The following is an 11,743-nucleotide window of genomic DNA, read 5'->3' on the forward strand; positions in this document are numbered from 1 at the left end:
TAAAAACAATGCCAAAAAGTATACAAATTATCCGCTCATCACTTGGCAATCCAATCTCTAAAATCACAATCAATCTAGCCAATTTCTTGATCTAATTGTCATGAGAAGAGTTAGAGCACATTTCCCTCATCCATAAGCCACACTAACTCTCATGATCTCAATTCCTCCCGAATAGTGTTGATCAAGAGAGTAGTGAAGAATAGAGCTTCAGTTCTAATGAAGGTGATTCCCCTTCGGAGGCTCACACTTATATTCAATTGAATTAAACCCTCTTCCGGAGTGAATAATTCACAATCAAAATAGAAGATACCCAATAGCTATATAATTGAATTGAGAAGAAGAAGAATTTTATTGATTCATTGGAATTACAATAGAGCTCCTCCCCCTAATGAAAGTGGGGTTTAGTTCATCATTGCTCTAGCACCAAAAAGAAAAGAAAAATGTAGAAGGAGATTAAGAACAGAAAGAAAATAATACTCAGATCTAAAATTCTAAAGAAAACTAAAAGAAAAGGTGAAGAAGAAAATATGCCGAAGAGCTCCCTTTTGAAATCAAATCTTCCTCTATTTATACACTTTCTAATTCAGTCATTCAGTCCTTGGAATGGGCTTTTTGGCCTTCTGATGAAGTGGGTCAGAAATGGTACTTCCATGCAGCATCAGGTGAACGTAGCGTTCTCAAAGTCAACGTAGCATTCTTCCACCGACGCGTGCGTGTCCTATGTGCGTACGAGTCCCTTGCATTTTGCACCATCGACGCGTGCACGTACTACATGCGTGTGTGTCGATACTGTCTTTTGCCTCAACCATGCTTGCGCGTACAACATGCGTGGGCGTCCTTTGGCAGCGTTCATTTGACAGAATGCTACATTCGTGCCATGAACGCTCTTCACGCGTACGCGTCTTTTTCGCATGCGCGTCGATGATAAAACATCACTTCTGAGCCCCAGCATTATGTACACATCTGCGCCAATCACCAATAGTATAAAATCAACAATGTTTGATTGAGTCAAGATAAACATGAAATTCTACTCCAATCACTTACTTAGTGTGCAAGAAATTGTATAAAACCTAATAAAAGCAAGGAAAAATGCTAGTAAAACTAGCATAAGATGACTTGTCATCACAATACCAAACTTAAACCTTGCTTGTCCCCAAGCAAGAAAATAATTATGAACAAAGGTTCTTTTAATTGGAATGGATTGAAGAATAACTTGTAATGCCTTGTGAGTGAAGTGATTAAGTGACAGTGGGGTGAACTCTAAATTATATGCTCATGCAAGGGCTTCAGTGCTTACTAGTCCCTACATCTTGGAAGTCTTAGATCTTAGGGTTTTCATTCAAATGATATTATGGAGATCTCTCTATAGGTAATCACCTTGAAGCAGCTCATGGTTTCTATGTATTGGTATTAACTCTAAGTGTCATATCTCAAAGTGACTCATTAGATAAGCTTTCAATCAATACTCCCAAACCAGTTGGTTTTAAAGTATTAGGTGTTGAAGCACCCCTTAGGATTTACTTGCCCAAGCCTCTCTCTTTGACACAATTCTACCACAAGCATTTTACTAGGATAGTAACTCTTTGTGTTCTTATTTCTTTCTTTTTCTCCTAGTAATTAATGCTCAGAGCCTTTTGCCATGTTCTTTTGTTTCTCTATTTCTTTTATTTTCTTTTATTGCTGCTTCTTGGATCAATAAGTGTTTGAGAATCTCCACGATACTTCTTTGAACTTTATTTCATGCCTTTGAGCTCCCATGCAAGTTTTCATAAACATGCAACCTCAATACACAATCATACAACTAGAACCACCACTTCTCTTAATATTTTGCTTGCCTCAAAATGAATTTTTGATTCCTCAATCCGTCTTTTCAAAGAATTGTTCTCTGATGCATTTTTGAGATATTGAGTGCAAGCAAGTTTTCAAGAGTCTGGTGTTATGAAATATCAAGCATCTCAGTTATTAAACTACAGAGAAGTTATACTAAGTAGACAGACAGGGGTACAATGTCACTTTCAATCATATCAGTTTTGAATATAAGTCAATCATGTAACAATACAACCTTTTGGTGTTAACTTGCTTTACTCGTCATCATCATCATTGTTGGTCTCTGTGTTCCTCCTTGTCTCTTTGGTTGATGATGCTTAATTCCTTCAAAAGATTGACTAAATTCCTGTAAAGATCTTTGAAAGTTGCTTGTCCCCAAGCACTTGAAATGTAGTTATCATACATATATGCCTATGAATTCTTGAACTACAAGTGGTGTCCGGACACCAAACTTAGTTCCTTACTTACTTCTATATTCTAAAATAGAGTGCATCTTTCATGCATGTATACTACATCATGTGCTTTAATCCTATAAGGAAATAAAATGCAAAACTAAAAAAAATGAACAAATGACATGCAGGTTTAGTCAATTTCTATGATTGTTTGGGATTTGCAACCATTCATATTTGTCTCAAGGGTTACTCGATGCTCAATTGATGTTACTGGTGGGACACCAAACTTAGTCTCATGCATTCACCCTCGATTTTGTTTTTCTGTTGGTGCAGTCACATTGGTGCGGAACACCAAACTTAATTCCTCACAATACATAGAAATTGAACTAACCATTTATTTTGAAAAGGGTATGAAGGAGTAGTTACCTAAGGTTGGGTTGCCTCCCAACAAGTGCTCTTTTATCGTCACTAGCTTGACGGTTGTCCCTCATTAGGGCGGGTGATGATCATAGTATCTTAGCCCTTCTCCTCTCATAGTGAGCTTCTTCCCAGTGTCATTCTTGATGAGTTCCACATGTTCAAGTGAGAGGATTTTGTTCACTGTGTAGTATCCAGAGAAGTGTAGGGATGTTTCCATTTGTTGGTAGGTTAGCATCATTTTATCCCCTGGTGAGAAGCCTTCAGTGGGGATTTTCTTATTTTTTTCATCCTCTTGGAACTTTCTTCTTGGGATTCTTTCCTTTTTCAGGAGGTGGTTCAGGTTTTGGGGCCTCAATTTTTGGAGGGTCCTTGCTGAGAATCTCAAATGCAGGCTTTGGTTGTAGCTTCTCCTCTATTCCTTGAGCTTGTTGCACCACTACTACCACTTTCTTTCCTTTCCAGCATGAGCTTAAATGCATTGAGAGTGTCTCATCAGGTGCCTCTTTCAAGTTTGGATCTTTAGAATAAATCTTCATACACTCTTCTTCTTGAGTGGAATCTTGCAAATTCTTGAAGACATGGAACACTATATGCTCTTCATGCACCCTTAGCATCAGTTTCCCTTTTTCAACATGTATTAATGCTCTGTCTGTAGCTAAGAAGGGTCTCCCTAGGATGATGGGAGTGTTGTCATCTTCCTCTATGTCTAGGATGACGAAGTCAGCTGGGAGGAAAAATTTGTCCACCTTTACCAATATATTCTCCACAACCCCAGGTGCTCGCTGAATGGATTTGTCCGCCATTTGAAAGGCTATCTGTGTGGGTTTCAATTCATGAATTTGAAGTTTCCTTATGAGAGATAAAGGCATCAAGTTTATGCTTGCACCAAGGTCATAGAATGATTTCTCAATTGTTATGTTTCCTATGGTGCAAGGTATATAAAAGCCTCCAGGATCATCTTTCTTCTTTGGTAAGCCTCTTTGGAGGATAGCACTACACTTCATTGTCATCTCAACAATTTGTCCTTCTTTCAAGGACCTTTTCTTTGTTAGCACTTCTTTCATAAATTTGGCATGTAATGGCATCTGTTCAAGTGCTTCTAAGAAGGGAATATTGATGCTGAGTGTCTTGAATATGTCTAGGAATTTTGAGTATTACTTATCCTTGTTTTCTTTCCTGAACCTTTGAGGGTATGGAAGTTTGGGGATATATGACTTCACCCCTTCCTTCTTTTCTTGTAGCTGTGGTTCAAGGATATTCTTGTCTCTCTTTGATATTTGTGCTTTCTTGGTTTTCTGATCCTCTTCACTTCTCTCCTCTGTCTCTTCTTGTGGAACTTCTCTGTAGTGTTCTTTCTGAATGATTGCTTCTTTTTCCCTAGTCTTCTCATCTCGCATTATTATTGCTTTGCACTCCTCCCATTTGATGGCTTTTTCAGTGTCTCTTGGGTTGTCTTCAGTGGTACTAGGGAGGGCATGTGTTTGCTTCTCACCTATCTCTGTGATTTGTTTGGCCATTTGTCCCATCTACCTCTCAAGATTTCTCATTGAGGCCTCTTGGTTTTTGAGTGTTAAGGCTAGATCTTATCTTGCCATTTCTTGAGTTTTGATGAATTTCTCCATCAATATCTCCAGGTTAGAGATCCTTTGAGAGTCTGGATGTGGTTACATGGGATGTGATGGATGTTGGTGAAATTTGTTTGGGGCAATAAGATGGGTGTTTTGTGAGTTGTTATGGGGTGGATGATATGTGTTTTGTGGGTTTTTGTACTGGTTAATGTTGTTGGATGAATGATTTTGGTTGTTTATCTTATGGGAGTTGTTTTGGTTGGAGTTTCTTTGCCAATGTTGCTGATTCTGGTTCTCTCCCCACTTCAGATTAGGATGGTTCCTCCAAGAAGAGTTGTAAGTGTCTCTATGGAACTCATTCTATCCAGCACCTTGGTTGTGCATGTATTGAACTTGTTCAGGCTGTTGCTCTACATAGCTCTCTTCTTGTTGTTCCCACACCACTAGTGGTTGAATTGTGGTACTCACTGCTGCAAGTTGTAGTCCATCCATTCTTTTTGACATCATTTCAACTTGTTGTTGAAATTTCTGATGCATGATTTTGTTCTGAGCTAAGATTGTTGATGCCAAGGCATCTTAGGCTAGTTTCACTAGCCTTTCTCTTTGTTTTTAGTAGGTTTTATGCACTTCTTAAGTTATAAGTAAGCAAATTAGGTAGAAATTCATGTATACCTAGATTCATTCAATCATGATTAATTTGATGTAATTTTATGAGAATTTTGCTATAATTATTTGTGTGCTAAGAATGATGAGAATTCTCATGACTTTAGCAAGGCTTTGATGCATATATTGGTTGATGACAGGTGAAGAAAGGCATGGAAAGAGTTGAAGAAGGAGCAGAAAAAAGATGTAGAAGGAGCAACATTGGTGGCCAAGTTAGACCACCAACGTTACCTCCAACGTTGGAAGAGAAGTAGAACAAATCTCTGCATAGTTGCTAATTGCTCACGTTGGAGGGAGCGTTGGACATCCAACGTTACCCCCAACATTGTGAGAAAATTTTCTTATCCACGCACAAGTGTGAGTCACGTGCACGCGTGGAATGGCTAAATTGACTGATGTGTGGAAAACGATCCAACACAAAACTCACCGGCAAGTGTACCGGGTCGCATCAAGTAATAATAACTCACAAGAGTGAGGTCGATCCCACAGGGATTGAAGGATTGAGCAATTTTAGCTTAGTGGTGGTTTAGTCAAGCAAATCAAGTGTTGGTTGAGTGATTTGTGTTTAACAGAAAGTAAATGACAGTAAATGTAAAGGGGGAAAGGGAAATGGGCAGTAAATTGGAGAGCAAGAAAGAAAAATTGCAGAATCTTAAAGAACAAGAAACTAAATAACTGAAACTTAAAGTGCAAGAAAGGTAAATTGCAGTAACTTAAATGGCAAGTATAAATTGCTTGAATGTAAAAGGGAATTGAGGAATGGGATTTCAGGATCTAAACGAAGAAAAAGTAAATTGCAGTAATGAAGGTAGCAGAAATTGAATTGGAAGCAAACAGAAATTTAAACAGCAAGGAAATTAAAGTGCAGTAAAGGTTCACAGAAGAACCAAAAGTGATCTCAGGATCCCAAGGGCTTAGGTAGCAGAGCCTAAAACCCAATTTCCTTCCCAGATCTGAAGTTACTAAGCAATTGACAGAAAATGAAAGAAGAAGCAATAGAAGAACAGAATTCAAAGTGAATTATGCAGAAAACAACTTTAAACAGAGCTAGAATGGGAATTGGGACAGAATTTCCCCAATTTCACACATCCACAACTCAGAAAACAGAAGAGTAGAATTGCCCAAGGGAATTGAGGAAGGAGATCAATCAATTCTCCCTTGATCCTCTGAAGTCTCGGCCAATTCTCTCAAGAACAATTCCAAGAGAGTCAAAGCTCCAAAGGAATGTGAAAGTGAAAATTCAAAAGCCAAGGTAAAAGTAAAAATTCAAAAGTGAGCATAAAGGTCCTAATTACATCAAACTAACTACTATTTATACACTTTCTATTCTTGGATAATGGGGTTTGGATGGGCTTTTGAATTGGTGAAGAAATGAATTAAAATGGGAATTTAATTTGAATTTCCGGCCCATGAAATCCACTCCCAGGAGGCTGCCCTGCCCTTGTGGAGGGCAGGGCAGAAAATTGATGCTTGGTGCTTGGAGTTGGTGCGGCCATGATGCGTCTTGGTGCTGCGTGGTGCGCGTTTGGCACGAGGTTGGTGCGCCAGAGGCTGCCCTGCCCGCGCCAAGGGCAGGGCGGGAAGGTTGGTGCGCCAGAACGTGAGGCATGCGTGCGCTTGGTGCTGCCAGATGAGGAACGCGCACGTGCGCGCGATGCACGTTGGTGCGTGGGATGCTGCCCTGCCCGCGCCAAGGGCAGGGCAGGAATGGTTTTGGTGCGCCAGGGAGCGTTCTTGGTGCGCCAGGAAGCGTTCTTGGTGCGCCAGGAAGCAAAGTTGGTGCGCCTAGTTCAATTGCTGCCCTGCCCGCGCCAAGGGCAGGGCAGGGTCCTTCCTTCACGTCTTGGGTTCGATCCTGGGAGAGTGCAAACACGCTATTTTATTTTTTTGGCTTCCTGGCACGGTAGTGGGTCTCAAGGCTTGGCTTCCTCATGGTTCTTTGTTCGAACCTTGTAGCATGCATAGTTGATATTTTCTCCTTGATTTTCTTCCTCATGGAGCCCGATCCTGCTCTCCACAAGGGCAGGGCAGAGTTTGCTTCTCCTTGCTCCAAGGCACCATTTTGTGCTCTGCCCTTGGAGTGGGCAGGGCAAGGTTGCCTTTTCTTTGTTTGGTCACTTGATGCTGCCCTCCTAGAGGTCAGTCTGCCCTTGTGGAGGGCAAGGTTGCTTCCACTGTGAGTTGCGGCACGCTTCTCTTCTCTTTGGCTACGCTTTCCTTTTCTTGTGTCACGCTTCTTAGGCCACGCTTTTCATTTTCTTTTCTTTTCTTCACCTAAAATAAACCAAAACAACCACTCAAAGTATCACTAAATTCAAGAGGCTTATAAATCAATTAAAATGCAATTAAAATTAGCTTAAACCTCATGATTTATCATTAATTTCATAGTGGTTGCTTGATTTATAGAAGTTATGCATTTTCACTCCAAATCACTTACTTAGGATGCAAGAAAGTGCATAAATGCTAACAAAACAAGTGAAATTAGCTTGAAAAATGGGTATATGATGACTTGTCATCACAACACCAAACTTAAACCTTGCTTGTCCCCAAGCAAGCATCAAACTAAGAGTGAATGATATGAATAAGAAAAGAACACAAATCCTTATTATGCAGATAGCAGAACTTCAATTTATGGGGCATTTATGCAGACAATGATACTCACTTATTGTTACTGCTGCATAATACATATCTTTCTTCAAAGGCTTGCTAAACTTGCTGTTATAAGACTCACCTTTTACTCACTCCCTTGCTAACTCTTCTTGGCTTATAATGCTTTAACAAGCTTTTTATTCTTTAAGAGGTTTGGTGTTAAATGTTGCAGCTTAGCCTTTGGCTTCATTTTCTTTTATTTTGCTCAACATCTTTCCACCACAGACACTTAGCTTACTAATTCTTCCTAGGATCATTGATGCCCAGCATCTCTTTGGATCACTAAGTGCTTTGTATCTAAGTTGCTCTTTATTGTGGATTTTCAATTGGCCATCCCAAATCTGTTGATCTAAGTGACCGGGTTTCAAAATACCCCTTAGAATTTACTCATCCAAGCAGATCTCAGTACAAGAACACCACAGGCATTGGTCCTAAGGTTCAAACCATTGGTGTCCAACCTTTATTCTTTGTTTTTTTTCTTGCCATTTTGGCTTTTTCCTTCCTTTTTCTTTCTGTTTTTGTTACCAAGGGTTGTTTCATTATTGATAGGAGTCTTTGTAACAGCAAGCTAACTTACAATTGAATGGGAATGATATTATGCAACATTTATTTCATGAGTTATGCATTTAATCAAACACATGTGCCACCACCAACTTCCATTCATACTCATGCAACATTGGATTTTTTTACTTTTCAATTCAAACCAAACTCTTTTATTCAAGCATATGGGAGACAAAGCAATATTTAAAGCTAAGTGATGGATACAAGCATTATGCAGACTCATCATTTTTCTAGCTAATTATTAACTAACTAAAATGAAAAGCAAAGAACAGAAAATGCATAAGGCAAAGAAAATAATTGGTGGAGGCATATCATGTTTCAGACATGCATCTCCTTATTAAAGACATGAAAGAGGAAGTATGAAAGAACTTTGCCACCTTCTAATGGTCATGGCTGCTGCTTGATTCTCCCTTCTTCTTCTTTCTCTTTCCTGTTTTGGAGTAATCTTGGATCTCTTCTCCAGGACATCTTCTAGCCCAAACAGAATCTATGAGTCCTTTGAGCCCATAAGTTTCCAATGTGTTAAAGGTTGACTCAGTGTATTGACGAGATTTTGCTTGTTGTTTGACTAAGAATTCAGGGCATTGCTCAAATGGCTTGATCTCAGGATTGAGTGTTGGCAAATTGTGAGTCAAGTACTCCAACCTTGCTTGCATGTTTTCATCATACTCCATTCTTTGTACGTGTCTAACTTCACCTATGGTATGATGAACATTCTTCCATTGATACAGGTTGTGACTATATTCCGATGCTTTAGCTTGACTGAAATACAGCTTATCATATGATTCCTTGAATTCTTTGTATTGCTCTTTTTGTCCTTCAAGGATTTGTGCTTGAAATTCTTGCTGCTGAGTCATCATTTGTTGTTGCCATTTCTCTTGCTTCTCCTCCATTTGATGCTGCCAAGCTTCTTGTTCTTCTTTTTCTTTCAAGAATTGCTCCATGAATTTAGGATGGGGCTCTAGATATTTCTCTTGGCCCTCCTGATTTTGGCCTTGTGGCTCTAGATATTGCACTTGGCCTTCTTGATTTCGGCCTTGTTGGATCTTCATGAGTTGATTCTGACCTTGTTGAGCCTGCATGAGTTGCTGAGTTAACTCTTCAATTGATCTTTGCAATTGGCTCATATCTATGGCATCATAAGCCTGATTTCGTCCTTCCTCTCTTTGTGATTTCCTTTGTCTAGGAGCTACTACCCCTTCTTGATCTTCTTCTTCATTAATTCCTTCCATGCTCTTCTTGGTAATCCATTTTCCTACCTTCACTTTTGTTGTGTCCTCATCTTCAAAAATGACATTAGCTCTGTTACATAGCCTTTGGATGGTGCTTGGATGTCCAAGGCTTTTTGACTTGCTTGTGCTATCTGCCATTTCTTGAATGCTGTCGGCTATGAGTTGTGCAACATTGATCTCACCCCCATGCAAGATGCAGTGTGTCATGAGAGCTCGTTTGATTGTGACCCAAGAGGCATTTCCAGTAGGAAGAATAGATCTCCTCACTATTTCAAACCATCCTTTAGCCACAGGAGTAAGATTGATTCTTCTTATGTGACTTGGAACCCCCTTTGAATCTCTTTCCCAATCTGTATTTTCCATGCATATTCCTTGCAGGATCTCATCAGGATTGTTTTCCCGTTGCAATCTAGCCTCATAGCTAAGCTCTGGATAGGTGATGGTTCTCAACTTGAGAGCTCTTGTGATAGCAGCAGGGCTAAAACTCACTTCAACCCCTCTGACATAGCTTGTGTAGGGAGCACTATTTTTGTTTTCTTTGGCAGCATTTGCATAGAACTCCCTAATCATTACTGCACTGATGTCAGTCAGAGGAGAACACAAGAGTTCCCATCTTCTTTCTCTTGTAATTTGCTTCATGATGGGGTATTCTCCTTCCCTCAAATCAAGGCCTTTCTCATAGATGACATTCTTCCCCTCCATGAACCTATGATATCTCCCTTCATGGAATTGGGATCTAAACCTTCTTGCATCAAATGATGGGGGTTCGGTTGCCATAGGTTCGGCTACCATAGGTTCTTTTTCGGGCCTTCTTTTTGAGCTTGAGGAGGCCATTGAAGGTTGAAGTGAAAAGAAAGAGGAAGTAAGAGTAGAAGGAATATGTGTTGTGTTTGGGGTGAACTTTGGTTCGGTTTTGATGTGTGAGGTAAGGAAGAAATATGTTGATTTCACATGAAAGTGGTTTGAAGGAGAGTGTGTAGGCCGTGTTGGTGCAACGGCTATTTATAGGCCATGTTTCCAAGCTTTTCAACAAAACCACAATGAATGAATGAAGAAGGAACCGTGAGTGTTCATGAAGGGCTGAGATTGGTTTGCTCTTTCAAGGAATGCATGAGATGGACGGCTTGCATGCATGGTTGAGGCTTGACGAGGATTCTCCTCCCATTGGTTGCATGCACTTCGGTGTCCAATGTTGCATGCATGCAGATTTTGTTCCCCATGAGCACGTTCTCCTAGGCACATGTGACCTCCCTTACATAGCTCCTCCTAGCCGTGGCCCCTCCTTGAGCTTGTCTTAATCTTTTTCTCCTGCATGAATCAAAGCAGCTAGCCTTAGATCATTAATAAGGTTGTTGGCAATTAATTTGTATTAAAGAGAAAGAATTGTTTTGTTTTGTGTATTATTAAGAAAAAATATTTTTATGGTCAATTGTGTCCCTTAATTGAAGATGTTGAAAGTTGGTGAACACCAAACTTATTCTTTTATTAAGGGAATGGCCGAACAACTATCAACCATTTTTCACAATTGACATTTTCTTTTAAAAATAATTGTGTCGTATGTTCCTGTTTGTATGCTTTTGATTCCATAAATGGTAAATGATATTCTGAGTTTTGTTGCACTTGCAGACACCAAACTTAGTGTTTGGTCATATGCTTTATTCAAATGAATTATGCATATGTTCTAAAAAGTATGGCTCCCTTTCTTTTTGAAAAGTTAAAATTTAGTGTACCTTAAGGGACACCAAACTTAGAACTCTGACTTATGCTATAAAATGTGCATTTATCAAATATGAAGGTTCAGAATCATACTCAGGAAATCATAGCTTATTAAAGAGAAGGCAGAAATTTTAAATCATGGGTTGCCTCCCATGAAGCGCTCTTTTATTGTCATTAGCTTGACATTGACCTCCCTTTAAGGTGGTTGATGCTGGTGATGTCTCAATTTGTCACCTCTCACTGTCAGCTTTCTCTGTGTGCTTTGATGCTCAATTTCCATATGCTCAAGAGAAAGAATTTGGTTGACAGTGTAATAATCTTCTGCTCCCTGCTGTTGGTATATTAATTGCACCTTATCACCCTTAGAAAATCCTTCAGTTGGGATTTTCTTGTTCTTCCACCCTTTGTGAGCCTTTTTCTTATTCTTCACCTTTTTCTTGCTTGTTGATCTTCCCTTCTTGGCAGTTACTTGAGTTGTGATGCCTTCCTTTCTGCTGATCACCCCTGCTTCCTTGTGAATCCCCTTTTCTTCTTGCATCTGTTTGTTTTTCTGTTCCAATTCCTTTTCAGTTGATTGCTTTGGAAGGGGATCATCACTCATTTTGCTTGTTTCTTCATCCCTTTGTTCTTCCGGAAAGACTTTCAGGACGATGCTTTCCTCATGCATCCTGAGGGTTAACTCTCCTTGCTCTATGTCCACAATGGCTCTAGCAGT

The 11,743-nt window shown here is 39.7% G+C and overlaps 1 protein-coding gene across 1 annotated transcript; it reads right to left on the reverse strand.

Moving 5' to 3' along the window:
- Nucleotides 1-2,923: 2,923 nt before the first annotated feature.
- Nucleotides 2,924-3,724, reverse strand: LOC130934081 (uncharacterized). Its single transcript, XM_057863671.1, has one exon. It carries the CDS (start codon nt 3,722-3,724, stop codon nt 2,924-2,926), a length of 801 nt encoding a protein of 266 aa, XP_057719654.1.
- Between the last annotated feature and the right edge of the window lie 8,019 nt (nt 3,725-11,743).

The sequence above is a fragment of the Arachis stenosperma genome, chromosome 6 (genome assembly GCF_014773155.1).
Source record: "Arachis stenosperma cultivar V10309 chromosome 6, arast.V10309.gnm1.PFL2, whole genome shotgun sequence".
NCBI lineage: Eukaryota > Viridiplantae > Streptophyta > Magnoliopsida > Fabales > Fabaceae > Arachis > Arachis stenosperma.

Coding starts and splice junctions, on each gene's coding strand:
- LOC130934081 (XM_057863671.1), bottom strand. CDS start 3,724: ATGCCATTACATGCCAAATTTATGAAAGAAGTGCTAACAAAGAAAAGG.